Source organism: Oncorhynchus mykiss, chromosome 9 (genome assembly GCF_013265735.2).
Source record: "Oncorhynchus mykiss isolate Arlee chromosome 9, USDA_OmykA_1.1, whole genome shotgun sequence".
NCBI classification, from domain to species: Eukaryota; Metazoa; Chordata; class Actinopteri; order Salmoniformes; family Salmonidae; genus Oncorhynchus; species Oncorhynchus mykiss.
The window spans coordinates 69298982-69314586 of NC_048573.1; the positions used below are offsets into that span (position 1 = coordinate 69298982).

At 42.1% G+C, this 15605-nt stretch overlaps 1 protein-coding gene and 1 long non-coding RNA gene across 2 annotated transcripts in view; both read left to right on the top strand.

Annotated features, from left to right (window-relative positions):
• The first annotated feature begins 2673 nt into the window (after positions 1-2673).
• LOC118966108 lies at positions 2674-3517 on the top strand. The gene is made up of 3 exons (XR_005053347.1): positions 2674-2823; positions 3112-3211; positions 3478-3517. It is a non-coding gene; the product is annotated as an uncharacterized LOC118966108 (long non-coding RNA).
• A 9826-nt stretch (positions 3518-13343) lies between these two features.
• Positions 13344-15605, top strand: part of tnr5 (Tumor necrosis factor receptor superfamily member 5) — a gene marked incomplete at its 5' end in the record, with an annotated part of 1066050 nt that continues 1063788 nt past the window's right edge. The window contains 1 exon segment of the mRNA NM_001165184.1: positions 13344-13567. Coding sequence (NP_001158656.1) covers positions 13519-13567 — 49 coding nt within the window.

Genomic DNA, 15605 nt, shown 5'->3' on the forward strand with positions numbered 1-15605 from the left:
AATTTTGCACGCCCAATTTTTCAGTTTTTGATTTGTTAAAAAAGTTTGAAATATCCAATAAATGTCGTTCCACTTCATGATTGTGTCCCACTTGTTGTTGATTCTTCACAAAAAAAATACAGTTTTATATCTCTATGTTTGAAGCCTGAAATGTGGCAAAAGGTCGCAAAGTTCAAGGGGGCCGAATACTTTCGCAAGGCACTGTATGTTTATTCCATGTGTAACTCTGTGTTGTTGTTTGTGTCGCACTGCTTTGCTTTATCTTAGCCAGGTCGCAGTTGTAAACAAGAACTTGTTCTCAACTGACCTACCTGGTTAAATAAAGGTAAAAAAATTTTCAGGCATTGCATAACTTAGAGAGCAATTTACAACTTGTCAGAAATGTCCAGATCAACTAGCCATGTCAGCAAACATTTTTTTGCTAGGTTTTGTAGCCCATAGATTTTGTTGTAGTGTTTGAGACACTCAAAGATAACATGAATACACATTAGACATGGCAAAATGTATAGAATTGCAAGAAAATTACTTTTTAAAACAGCAAAATGTTCTCTGCACCCTGTGACAAAATGCATAGAATTGCTGGAAATATGCTTTAAACCTGCTAAATTCTCTACACCAACAAGAGGGGTGTGAACAGTTTGTGTCATGAACAATGCTTGTGCCCATAGAAATAGACGTGGGCGTGAGATGTACCCCAATGTTGGACTGGAGGCCTGACAAACAGTTTGGGAACCCCTGCTGTAGAGAGTCACTGTACCATTTAAACCACTGTGACATGCTCTACATGACCAAAATTATGTGGACACCTGCTTGTCGATCATCTTGTTTCAAACTCATATGCATTAATATGGAGTTGGTCCCCCCTTTGCTGCTATAACAGCATCCACTCTTCTGGGAAGGCTTTCCACTAGATGTTGGAACATTGCAACAGGGACTTGCTTCCATTCAGCCACAAGAGCAATAGTGAGGTCGGGCACTGATGTTGGGTGATTAGGCTTGGCCTTGCAGTCAGCGTACCAATTCATCCCAAAGGTGTTCGATGGGGTTGAGGTAAGGGCTCTATGCAGGCCAGTCAAGTTCTTCCACACCGATCTCAACAAAACATTTCTGTACGGACCTCGCTTTGTCCACAGGGGCATTTGTCATGCTGAAACAGGAAAGGTTCTTCCCCAAACTGTTGCCACAAAGTTGGAAGCACAGAATTGTCTAGACTGTCATTGTATGCTGTAGTGTTAAGATTTCCCTTCACTGGAACTAAGGAGTCTGAACCATGTAAAAAAAACAGTCCCAGGCCATTATTCCTCCTCCACCAATCTTAACAGTTGGCACTATGCATTGGGGCAGGTAGCGTTCTCCTGGCATCCGCCAAACCCAGATTTGTCCATCGGGACTGCCAGATGGTAAAGCTTGATTAATAACTCCAGAGAACGCATTTCCACTGCTCCAGAGTCCGACGTATTGTGCATGGTGATCTTAGGCTTGATCTTAGGCTGGTGCTCGGTCATGGAAACCCATTTCGTGAAGCTCCCAACAAACAGTTATTGTACTGAAGTTGCTTCCAGAGGCAGTTTGTAACTCAGTAGTGAGTGTTGCAACCGAGGACAGATTCAGCACGCGACGGTCCTTTTCTGTGAGCTTGTGTGGCCTACCACTTCGCAGCTGAGCTGTTGTTGCTCCTAGATATTTCCACTTCACTTTATTTTGAAATGTAAAGATTAAGTAAATAAACTTCCTCTCTTCTCATTAACGGCAAATGATTGCATCTTGTTATTAACCTGTTTATTTTTATGAATAAGCCTCTCCATCATATCCCCCACTTGTACAAAATACTAGTCTACTTGCCTGTTTCCAATGCTAAACTTCAATCACTAGAAACTGTGCTTAATAAGCATGGTCTAAAGTTTGTGAGAAGATGAGCACATTTTCATGTCAAATTCAGTTTTTATAAAATGCCAACTTTTGCTTGAAAACTGACACACGCATGTTTTATGGTCCGTTTTGTACATATGCACAGTTTATAAATGAGGCCCCAGGCCAGGGTTTGAGAAATCGATTAGAGAAGAATTCCTTCTTCGTTGTAAATTATCTCAATCTAAAGGCACAATCTAGATTGGATCTAATGTCTTTAGTTGAACATGTTATTACTCCAACCTAGTGAAAGTGATAAACTGACACGTTTTGTCAAAAACTACTTTACATCGAAAGTGTCTTTGATTTGACGGCTTGCACATGCGCAGATCGTCTTGAGACGAAAGTTAGACCCGATTACGTGTTTCTATGCATGAGTCGCCATGACATCACCTACAAGTGTGAGCGAGGATTTCTATTGGTGAATCAGTTTAAGTCTGTCTTCATACTGTGCTGTCTTTGGTAGAACGGACATTGCTCCATGTACAAGGCTACTTCACCACAAGAGGGCAGCATTCTCTAACTATTTGCCAATTTCTCAGTTGATAATTAGCTTATTACAGTTATTTTTTAGTAATTCAATTCAGCAAGATATCATCATTTATAAATTGAAAGGTTATGTTTGATTATGATTCAGTTCAGTTTTATTCACTATTAATGGTGACTGAACTCAATGGTGGTCAGCCAATGTACATTACTATATTATATTTATTAACAGTGTATGCAATATTTATGCAGAATATAATTGAACTATTCTTACTATACAGTGCATGTACTAAAAATGCATGAATTCAACAGGTCAGTTCATCTGGATACTTCAACTCCTAAGAACTTCACAAATCCAGTGTGTGGGTCTTCCAGTGAGTTGGAGAGGATTGAGGAACCATGGCACAGTTTGAAACCTTGACATGGACTGTAAGAGAAACATTTCTGATTTGCACATTTTGTTGCTTGCCTTGTTTAAAAAACAAATTATCAATGTAAATATTTCCTTTAAGAAATAGGAATCAGAGCTATTATTAGCCTACTATATAGTCTTAGTTTAAATTTTACTGAAACCTTGTAGAAAAACCATGGAGATAAATGCATTTCATTAACATTTATTGACTGAATTTGCAGATAACAGGTTATCTTGGGTTTGGTGTCACATCTTTAAATGTAATGTATGCTGATGGCGATGTTTTATTTCTTCTCTATTTCCAGATACCTATTATATTGGTGCTTGAAAGCATTGGATCCTGTATCACATGTGGTAGAGCCGAGTACAGAATAGGGGAGGAATGTTCTCCCATGTGTTTAAAAGGTAAGGTCCGTCTTTTTACATCATATTAATCACTAGACGTTAATACATCAACACCAACATTTAACTTTTATACTTCTAAACATTGAACCCTGTTTCATATAATGATCCAGCCATCTATAAAATAGGTGATAGAGATTGCATAATGTGTAGGCCTGGTAAGGACCTTGTGTATTTTTATGAGGAGTTAATTATAATAATAACAACAATAATAATTCTGATAATAATAATACCAAAACACAATTATTTTCTGGTTTTCTTTTCAACAGGACATTGAGTACATAGTCATTGTACTAAATCTACATATACACCTCCTGTGTGCCCTGTATTGACTCCACCTTCCTTGATGAGCCCAGTGGTAAAACATGCAACAACTAACACATGTGATCCAGGTGAGAATTCTGTGTTCTGGGCATAAACACTGAGCTACTTTACTATATCAGCTGTTGTTTTAATGAAATACAACAGTCTTTACATTTAGCTTCAGATACAAAGTGACATGTTTTCTCTCTAGGTTTGGGTTTGAAGGTAAAGCAGCCATGTACACCTTCATCAGACACTGTCTGTGGGACACTGGAGGGGTTCTACTGTCTAGACCCAACTAAGGATGGTTGTAGAGCAGCCCAGAGACACAGCAGCTGTAAACCTGGTTAATACATCAACCACACAGGTATGTCTTCATGGATCTTCCATTGACATTAGTACATGATTTATGCAGTCGTGAGTTAAGCACATCTTAAGTTATGATCCTTAATGAGTTTCACCCTGTGTTGGTGCAGGAACAACATCTACAGATACTGTGTGTTCTGACTACTGGTGACACCTATTCAGATGGATCATTTACATCCTGCCAGCCACACACACAGTAAGTGTGGCTCATGTACAATGGTTATTTCCTTCAAATACTGCAATATGCAAACAGTTTTCATCATGTAAAACTGAAAGTTGGATGACTAAATTGTCGATTTACTAGTGGTTAGAGCGTTGGACTAGTAACCGGAAGGTTGCAAGTTCAAATCCCCGAGCTGACAAGGTACAACCTGTCGTACTGCCCCTGGCAGTTAACCCACTGTTCCTAGGCCGTCATTGAAAATAAGAATTTGTTCTTAACTGACTTGCCTAGTTAAATAAAGGTTAAAAAAAAAATAATCTTATTATAGATGTGATATCTTGAAGTTTCAGCAAATTAAACCTGGAACTCATTGGTCCGACTGTTTTTCTCCACTACAATGCCGGATTCCTGCCGTAAACCCTGGACCATTACCCTTGATCATCACAGCTAGCTAGCTCCCGCTGAGTGACCCAGCCCCGAAGCTAGCCCTGAGCCAGGCGCATCTCCCGGCTTGCAAACGAAATGACCACAACTACAATACCTCTTTCGCCATCTGGCCCGGTCCCTTCGTCGACACGGGGCCCCGCCGTACCACCACGACTGGTCCGCAGACGTAATTCCATCCTCTGTGCCTTCAACCGGCCTTTGCCGGACGTCGGAGCAGACGCTTCTACTTACCCCGGCCTGCTAACTTTAACCGCTGTGTCTCCCGCTTGCTAGCATAGCAACGACCCTCTGGCTTCCCTGTTCCATCTATTGCTGTACACTGGACCCTATGATCACTTAGCTACATAGCTGATGCCTGCTGGACTGTTCACTTATCACGGTACTCCACTTTGTTTACCTTCATTTTAGAGGTCAACCGATTATGATTTTTCAATACCGATTATTGGAGGACCAAAAAAGCCGATACCGATTAATCGGCTGATTTATTTATTTATTTGTAATAATGACAATTACAACAATACTGAATGAACACTTATTTTAACTTAATATAATACATCAATAAAATCAATTTAGCCTGTGTTGGAGAAGAAAGTAAAAGTGCTATGTAAGAAAGCTAACGTTTCAGTTCCTTGCTCAGAACATGAGAACATATGAAAGCTGGTGGTTCCTTTTAACATGAGTCTTCAATATTCCCAGGTAAGAAGTTTTAGGTTGTAGTTATTATAGGAATTATAGGACTATTTAACAGTATAGCTTCCGTCCCTCTCCTCGCTCCTCCCTGGGCTCGAACCAGCAACACAACGACAACAGCCACCCTCGAAGCAGCGTTACCCATGAAGAGCAAGGGGAACAACCACAGGCTCAGAGCGAGTGACGTTTGAAACGCTATTAGCGCGCGCTAACTAGCTAGCCATTTCACTTCGGTTACACCAGCCTCATCTCGGGAGTTGATAGGCTTGAAGTCATAAACAGCGCAATGCTTGACGCACAACGAAGAGCTGCTGGCAAAACGCACGAAAGTGCTGTTTGAATGAATGTTTACGTGCCTGCTTCTGCCTACCACCGCTCAGTCAGATACTTAGATACTTGTATGCTTGTATGCTCAGTCAGATTATATGAAACGCAGGACACGCTAGATAATATCTAGTAATATCATCAACCATGTGTAGTTAACTAGTGATTATGATTGATTATTTTTTTATAAGATAAGTTTAATGCTAGCTAGCAACTTACCTTGGCTTACTGCATTCGCGTAACAGGCAGTCAGTCTCCTTGTGGAGTGCAACGAGAGAGAGGCAAGTTGTTATTGCGTTGCACTAGTTAACTGTAATGTTGCAAGATTGGATCCTCCGAGCTGACAAGGTGAAAATCTGTCGTTCTGCCCCTGAACGAGGCAGTTAACCCACCGTTCCTAGGCCATCATTGAAAATAAGAATGTGTTCTTAACTGACTTGCCTAGTTAAATAAAGGTGTATATATAACAAATATTTTAAAAATTAAATCGGCCCAAAAATACAGTTTTCTGATTGTTATGAAAACTTGAAATCGGCCCAAATTAATCGTCCATTACGATTAATCGGTCGACTTCTACTTAATTTATCTGTCGGCCCTAGCCCCAAACTCAGGCCCTGTGTGTAGTTAACCGACCCTCTCTGCCCATTCATCGCCATTATACCTGTTGTCGTCTCAGCTGATTAGCTGTTGTCGTCTTACCCGTTGTTGTCTTAGCTAGCTCTCCCAATCAACACCTGATTGCTTTATGCCTGCTTTATGTCTCTCTCAAATGTCTATATGCCGTGTATACTGTTGTTTAGGATAGTTATCATTGTTTTAGTTTACTGCGGAGCCCCTAGTCCCACTGTACATGCCTTAGATACCTCCTTTGTCCCACCTGCCACACATGCGGTGACCTCACCCAGTATAACCAGCACCTCTTTTATCATCACTCAGTGCCTGGGCTTACCTCCACTGTACCCGCACCCCACCATACCCCTGTCTGCAAATTATGCCCTGAATCTATTCTACCACGCCCAGAAATCTGCTCCTTTTATTCTCTGTCTCCAACGCACTAAACAACCAGTTTTGCTTCCCTTTAGCCATACCCTCATCCTACTCCTCCTCTGTTCCTCGGGTGATGTGGAGGCTAACCCAGGCCATGTGTGTCCCCAGGCACTTTCATTTGTTGACTTATGTAATCAAAAAGGTTTCATGCATGTTAACATCAGAAGCCTCCTCCCTTAGTTTGTTTTACTCATTGCTTTAGCACACTCCACCAACCCTGATGTCCTTGCCGTGTCTGAATCCCGGCTCAGGAAGGCCACCAAAAATTCTGAGATTTCCATACCCAACTGCAACATTTTCCGTCAAGATAGAACTGCCAAAGGGGGAGGAGTTGCAATCTACTGCAGAGATAGCTTGCAAAGTTCTGTCATACTTTCCAGGTCTATGCCCAAACAGTTCGAGCTTATAATTTTTAAAATTAATCTCTCCAGAAATAAGTCTCTCACTGTTGCCGCCTGTTATGGACCCCCCTCAGCTCCCAGCTGTGCCCTGGACACCATATGTAAATTGATTGCCCCCCATCTATCTTCAGAGTTCATTCTGTTAGGTGACCTAAACTGGGAAATGCTTAACACCCCAGCAGTCCTACAATCTAAGCTAGATTCCCTCATTCTCACACAAATTATCAAGGAAACCACCAGGTACAACCCTAAATCTGTAAACATGGGCACCCTCATAGATATTATCCTGACCAAATACACCTCTGCTGTTTTCAATCAGAATCTCAGCGATCATGCCTCATTGCCTGCATCTGCTATGGGTCCGCGGTCAAACGACCACCCCTCATCACTGTCAAACGCTCCCTAAAACACTTCTGTGAGCAGGCCTTTCTAATCGACCTGGCCTGGGTATCCTGGAAGGATATTGACCTCATCCCGTCAGTCGAGGATGCCTGGTCATTCTTTAAAAGTAATTTCCTCACCATCTTAAATAAGCATGCCCCTTTCAAACTGTTTGGGCATAGACCTGGAAAGTATGACAAGCTACTGTATCTCTGCAGTAGATTGCAGGTCACTCCAGACCTGACTGCCCTTGACCAGAACAAAAACATCCTTTGGCGGACTGCAATAGCATCAAATAGTCCCCGTGATTTGCAATAGTTCAGGGAAGTCAGGAACCAATACACACAGTCAGTTAGGAAAGCAAAGGCTAGCTTTTTCAAACAGAAATTTGCATCCCGTAGCTTTAACTCCAAAAAGTTTTTGGACACTGTAAAGTCCATGGAGAACAAGAGCACCTCCTCCCAGCTGCCCACTGCACTGAGGCTAGGTAACACGGTCACCACCGATAAATCCATGATAATTAAACATTTCAATAAAAATTCCTCTACGGCTGGTCATGCTTTCCTCCTGGTAACCCCAACCCCTGGCCTACAGCTCCGCACCGCCCGCAGCTACTTGCCCGAGCCTCCCCAGCTTCTCCTTCACCCAAATCCAGATAGCAGATGTTCTGAAAGAGCTGCAAAACCTGGACCCGTACAAATCAGCTGGGCTACACAATCTGGACCCTCTCTTTCTAAACCTATCCGCCACCATTGTTGCAACACCTATTACCAGTCTGTTCAACCTCTCTTTCGTATCGTCCAAGATCCCTAAAGATTGGAAAGCTGCCGCGGTCATCCCCCTCTTAAACGGGGGTGACACTCTAGACCCAAACTGTTTAAGACCTATAACCACCCTGCCCTGCCTTTCTAAATTCTTCGAAAGCCAAGTCACTGACCATTTCAAATCCCACCGTACCTTCTCCGCTGTGCAATCCGGTTTCTGAGCTGGTCATGGGTGCACCTCAGCCACGCTCAAGGTACTAAACGATATCATAACCTCAATCGATAAAAGACAGTACTGTGCAGCCGTCTTCATAGACCTGGCCAAGGCTTTCGACTCTGTCAATCACAGACTCAATAGCCTTGGTTTCTCAAATGACTGCCTCGCCTGGTTCACCAACTACTTCGCAGACAGAGTTCAGTGTGTCAAATCGGAGGGCCTGTTATCCGGACCTCTGGCAGTCTCTATGGGGGTACCACTGGGTTAAATTCTCGGGCCGACTCTCTTCTCTGTATATATCAACGATGTCGCTCTTGCTGCGGTTAATTCCCCGATCCACCTCTACGCAGACGACACCATTCTGTATACATCTGGCCCTTCTTTGGACACTGTGTTAACTAACCTCCAAACAAGCTTCAATGCCATACAACACTCCTTCCCTGGCCTCCAACTGCTCTTCAACACTAGTAAAACCAAATGCATGCTTTTCAACCGTTCGCTGCCCACACCCACCCGCCCGACTAGCATCACTACTCTCGACGGTTATGACCTAGAATATGTGGACAACTACACATAGCTAGGTGTCTGGCTAGACTGTAAACTCTCCTTCCAGACTCATTAAACATCTCCAATCCAAAATAAATCTAGAATTGGCTTTCTATTTCGCAAACAAAGCCTCCTTCACTCATGCTGCCAAACATACCCTCGTAAAACTGACTATCCTACCGATCCTCGACTTTGGCGATGTCATCTACAAAATAACTTTCAATACTCTACTCAGCAAACTGGATGCAGTCTATCACAGTGCCATCCGTTTTGTTACCAAAGCCCCTTATACCACCCACCACTGCGACCTGTATGCTGTAGTCGGCTGGCCCTCGCTACATACAGTGGGGCAAAAATGTATTTAGTCAGCCACCAATTGTGCAAGTTCTCCCACTTAAAAAGATGGAAGAGGCCTGTAATTTTCATCATAGGTACACTTCAACTATGACAGACAAAATGAGAAAAAAAATCCAGAAAATCACATTGTAGGATTTTTAATGAATTTATTTGCAAATTATGGTGGAAAATAAGTATTTGGTCACCTACAAACAAGCAAGATTTCTGGCTCTCACAGACCTGTAACTTCTTCTTTAAGAGGCTCCTCTGTCCTCCACTCGTTACCTGTTTGAACTTGTTATCAGTATAAAAGACACCTGTCCACAACCTCAAACAGTCACACTCCAAACTCCACTATGGCCAAGACCAAAGAGCTGTCAAAGGACACCAGAAACAAAATTGTAGACCTACACCAGGCTGGGAAGACTGAATCTGCAATAGGTAAGCAGCTTGGTTTGAAGAAATCAACTGTGGGAGCAATAATTAGGAAATGGAAGACATACAAGACCACTGATAATCTCCCTCAATCTGGGGCTCCATGCAAGATCTCACCCTGTGGGGTCAAAATGATCACAAGAACAGTGAGCAAAAATCTCAGAACCACACGGGGGGACCTAGTGAATGACCTGCAGAGAGCTGGGACCAAAGTAACAAAGCCTACCATCAGTAACACACTACTCCGCCAGGGACTCAAATCCTGCAGTGCCAGACGTGTCCCCCTGCTTAAGCCAGTACATGTACAGGGCCGTCTGAAGTTTGCTAGAGAGCATTTGGATGATCCAGAAGAAGATTGGGAGAATGTCATATGGTCAGATGAAACCAAAATATAACTTTTTGGTAAAAACTCAACTCGTCGTATTTGGAGTACAAAGAATGCCGAGTTGCATCCAAAGAACACCATACCTACTGTGAAGCATGGGGGTGGAAACATCATGCTTTGGGGCTGTTTTTCTGCAAAGGGACCAGGACGACTGATCCGTGTAAAGGAAAGAATGAATGGGGCAAAAAGTGAAAACCTCTTTTGAGTGAAAACCTCTTTCCATGAGCAAGGGCATTGAAGATGAAACGTGGCTGGGTCTTTCAGCATGACAATGATCCCAAACACACCACCCGGGCAACGAAGGAGTGGCTTCGTAAGAAGCATTTCAAGGTCCTGGATTGGCCTAGTCAGTCTCCAGATCTCAACCCCATAGAAAATCTTTGGAGGGAGTTGAAAGTCTGTGTTGCCCAGCAACAGCCCCAAAACATCACTGCTCTAGAGGAGATCTACATGGAGAAATGGGCCAAAATAGCAGCAACAGTGTGTGAAAACCTTGTGAAGACTTACAGAAAATGTTTGACCTGTGTCATTGCCAACAAAGGGTATATAACAAAGTATTGAGATAAACTTTTGTTATTGACCTACAGCGATTTGTGCAAAAATCGCTGTAGCTGGAGAATTATATTTCCCTCACTAACTTTAAACATCAGCTAACTGAGCAGCTAACCGATCGCTGCAGCTGTACATAGTCCATCTGGAAATAGCCCACACAATCTACCCAATGTACCGACTCATCCCCATAATGTTTTTATGCTCTTTTTTTGCTCTTTTGCACACCCGTATCACTACTTGCACATCATCATCTGCTCATCTATCACTCCAGTGTTAATACTTCGCTACTATGGCCTATTTATTGCCTTACGTCCTCACACCATTTGCACACACTGTATATAGACTTATTTTTTTTTCTATTGTGTTATTGACTGTACGCTTGTTTATTCAATGTGTAACTTTGTGTTCTTGTTTGTGTCGCACTGCTTTATTTTATCTTGCCAGGTCGCAGTTGTAAATGAGAACTTGTTCCGAACTAGCTTAAAACTGGTTAAATAAAGATGAAATAAAAACAAAATAAAAGCCTGTTTTGGCTTTGTCATTATTGGGTATTGTGTGTTGATTGATGAGGGGATAAAATGATTTAATCCATTTTAGAATAAGGCTGTATCATAAAATGTGGAAAAGGGACGGGGTCTGAATACTTCCCAAATGCACCGTATGGCTGATGCTATGTATTGGCCAGAGTCTGAAGCCACCGGCCGCCATATTGGTGGTACTCCTCAGAAGAAGCAGTCTTCCATAGGAATTAATGGAATTTTACATTAAAATGTTTCAAGAACGAAATTACTTGTATTTTAGTATTTCTTTGTTGAAGTGGGGTCAGTAATATTAGTACTAAAAATATATACTTTAAGAAATAGGTTATAATTTTTTTGTTTAGTTCACACAATATATTTTCTAAGTATGCAATAAGGTGTCTGTAATAGAATATAGGCTACTTGTCAAAAATGTCTATAGCTTCCAAAATCTTTACCAAAATGGCTGTGTGGTGGCTCAATTCAGCACACCGTCAGTCATCCTGGGTTTATACACATCATTGGTGTGTATATCGTTTTTCAACCGTGGTAATGTGTTCATTTTGTGTTCACTTTTAAACATTCAGCTCTCTATTGCATGTGGTAGAGCAGAGTACAGAACAGGTATTGAATGCTGTCCTATGTGTTCACCAGGTAAGGACCAGCTCTGTATACTATATGGATTATGATGAAGAAAATACATTCCAATACCAATCAATCCATGACACTGACCTTTATCCCACAGGAAACCGGGTACATAAACACTGTACAGAATTTACAATACTTCCTGTGTCCCCTGTACCTACTCCACAATTTCTGTCCACTACATGATAAATGTGATCTAGACTACATTTATAAATGTTGGAGGCTGGCACATTTGTTTTGTGGTGTACGGATGAAAAAATAGGACCATGACCTTTATAGATGGCCTGAAACCCTAAAATGTAACACACAGATGATCCCACAACATCTCCATTGCCCTTTTTTGAAAGGGTAGACCTGATGTTTGTGACCCTGACTCGTTTGATTTGCGAGCTATCGCCACATGATTGTCTCTCAAAAATCTGCTTTTTGGTATTTATTTAAGGTTAAGTATATGGTTAAGGTTAGGTTTAAAATCATTTTTCAAAAATAAATTGTAGAAATATGCTAGGTTTAGCAATAATTCAGCCAGGTCTCATACACTAGATGTAACATAGTAAACGTAAATCCAGGACACTCAGTCAGTATATGCTATGTTACATATGGTTACATAAGAGAGATGGTTACTTAAGACCAAAGGTTGCGAGTTCAAATCTCAGCACGAACAACTTTAGTATTCTCAAGTACTTTTTAGCTATTTTCCAACTACTTAACTTAGTTAGCTAACTCTTCCCTAACCCTTTAACCTAACTCCTAAACTTAACCTTACCCCTAGCTAACCTTAGCCACCTAGCTAGAATTCATAACATGTCAAACATTTAGCAAAAACACATAGTCAGTGGTGGTAGTGGAGAATTGGGTATACTCTAACTTTGCCCAACATTTCCCAAACGGCCTGCCCAGCAAAGAAAAAGCATGCTGTGTGAAAAATCCTGTTTTCCCATATTTTTTTTTAATAAAGTTTGCATATATATTTTTCAGATTTTCACTTACATTCATTTTGTTTTCACTCAATCTGATTGGGTGGGCCTGACTCCCCAGTGGGTGGGCCTGTGTCCACCCAAGCACACTCATGCCTACGCTCCTGACGCAAACTGGATTGGGTGGGCCTGTGTCCACCCAAGCACACTCATGCCTACGCTCCTGACGCAAACTGTGCATGATTACTGAATTGGCCATCATAAATAGCCTGGAGCGGCAGGTAGCCTCCTTCCTTGCTCCTGGCCTGCCCTGCCTCTTCCACCAATCCATTTGTTTCTTATGGACGGAAAAGAGCAGAAGCTCTGAACTGTCCGATCAGGTCCATTGTTTACTGAGGTAGCCTAGTGGTTAAAGCGTTTAGCCAGTAACCAAAATGTTGCTGGATCAAATCCCTGAGCTGACAAGGTAAAAAAAATCTGCCATTCTGCCCCTGGGCAAGGCAGTTAACACACTGTTCCTAGGTCGTCATTGTAAAATAAGAATGAGTTCTTAACTGACTTGCCAAGTTAAATAAAAATTAACTAACCAAGAAGTTGGACCAAACTTTTTCAATACCATTGTTGCTTGTTCTAGATATCACAAGTTGAAACGTCTTTCCTACCCTACCGGCTACGGATGACATTTTTCCGTTGAGTGGCTTCGTGCCAAAACCAGTTGAGAGCGGTGCGCTTTTGCTGCCCGCAGAGGATATTCAACTGAAACTACAACACTTATTAATTTAACGTTACACTTATTTTTTTTTTTAAGTATCTGTAACGTTTAACCTATCGTCAATGTAGAGAGCGTAGACATTTTTTCTTCAGCAAGTGAAAATGTTACTAACGTTACGTGGACTTCCGTCTGAACAGTATTTCCTCCTTGGTAAGTTAACGAACTGTATCTAGCTAAATCCTTAACTACGTCCGAAGTCCTTAGCTACTGTCCTAATGAGAATCAAATAATGTTAGTCCAACTATCAAGATGGTGATTCTAGCTACCCTCAATATGTAAATCAGCAAACTTTAGCTATCTACTAGAGTAACGTTATTAGCAAAGTCAGCATGTGAAAATGTAATGCCTTCAATCTGAACAGTATTCCCATTTGTAAGTTTGCTAGATACAGTTGGTTCTCAGCTAATGTCCTAATTAAAATCAAATAGTGTTAGTCCAAATATCAAATTGGTGATTCTAGCTACCCCCCAAATGGGATCAGCAAGCTACTGTACTACAGTATTAGCTACTAACTTCGCAACCATGTGCGTGCGTGCGTGCATGTTGCCAAATATGTTGAATGCAAAGATGATGCTTTCATCGGTGTTGAATCCTTACTTGCCTAGCAGCATCAAGTTAAACCCTAAAAATGGTCGGCATGTATAGCTACCACAATATTTTTTACATAATCTAAACTAGATTGATTAGATTAAAATAAGGTTGGGGTGGAGACTTGGAAGTCGTGCGCACATTCAGAAGTTTCAAGCTGATAATGACAGAGCCATAAAATTACTACCAAAATCCCAAATGTTGATTAAATTGCATTTTTATGACAGCCTTGTATTCAGAGTTACTCGGAAATTAGTCTAGCGTACTCACCTGACGTTTCGGACCCGAAATAGATAACGGAGCTTCCAACTACACAAGTGACCGAGGTAAAATCAGTTTCAGGTTGGATATTCGACTAATATTCGCCTGTAGTTTTCCTTATGTCCACCAACAGCAGTTAGGGACCGTCAACATAGTGACAAATCTAATTTGTCATATTTCAATTACTCCTAAAATGTTAACTGGTTCTAGCTAACCCAATGGTATAGACACACATTGCACACACCTTCTTTTTTGGTCGATTTACATCTCACACTATTTAAAATTATTGATTTAAATGTTAGAATTTCAATAGCTCTTTGGTCATGTGACCTACTGACTTCAAACAAGATTCAGAATGTACACTCAGTGGCCCTACACATCACACACTCTTTAGTTTGCCAATTTTCATCTCACACATTTTTACATGAATTTTCAATGTTTCTAATTTCAATAGCTCCTTGGTCATGAACCTCAAACTAGGTTCAGAATGTCCTCTGACTACCCTTCTATATTACACACCCTTTAGTTTGTCAATTTTCATCTCACGCAATTTTACATTAATTTAATGTTTTTCAGTGTTTCAAATTTCAGTAGCTCCTTGGTCATGTGACCTACTGACTTCAAACAAGGTTCTGAATGTACACTCAGTGGGCCTACACATTACAAACCCTTTAGTTTGTCCAATTTCATCTCACACGATTTTACATTTAATTTGCCTTCTCTGCTCCCCTGAAGGACAGTCACTCACTCACCTATTCACTTGGGTTTTCTCCCTGGGGCCTTCCTGACCTCCAGGCAGGGAAGATGCCTCTCCCCACTTCGTAGGGCATGAGCCAGATCCATGCAATGCCCTATCACTGTGGGGCCAATGGGTTTAGTCTCCGCCTCAAGTCTAGTGAGCGTAGAGGAGACCTCCCCACCTACAATGTGTGGGGCCGGCGAGCGCCGTAGCTGGTGAGATCCACGAGAAGGGCCTGGCGCACAACCACCGCCAACCACCGGATTCAACCCCCCACCGGTCCGCCTTCGGCCCACCAACAGACACCACCCCGACGAACAGCCGCTTGCGAGACCACACACGAGACACTGCGAGATGGGCCGCACAACAAACTTACAATCGTGGTGAGAGGAGGGCGATGGAGCGACTGCTCCCCTAGACGCGGCTTGAGCCCAGCCCCGCTTCGCACCCCAGCCCAACTGACCCAGCCCTTAGAGCCAATCCTTGTCCCGAAGTTACAGATCTTTTTTGCCAACTTCCCTTACCCACATTGTTCTAACATGCCAGAGTCTGTTCACCTTGGAGACCTGCTGCGGATATGGGTACGGCCCGGCGTGAGAT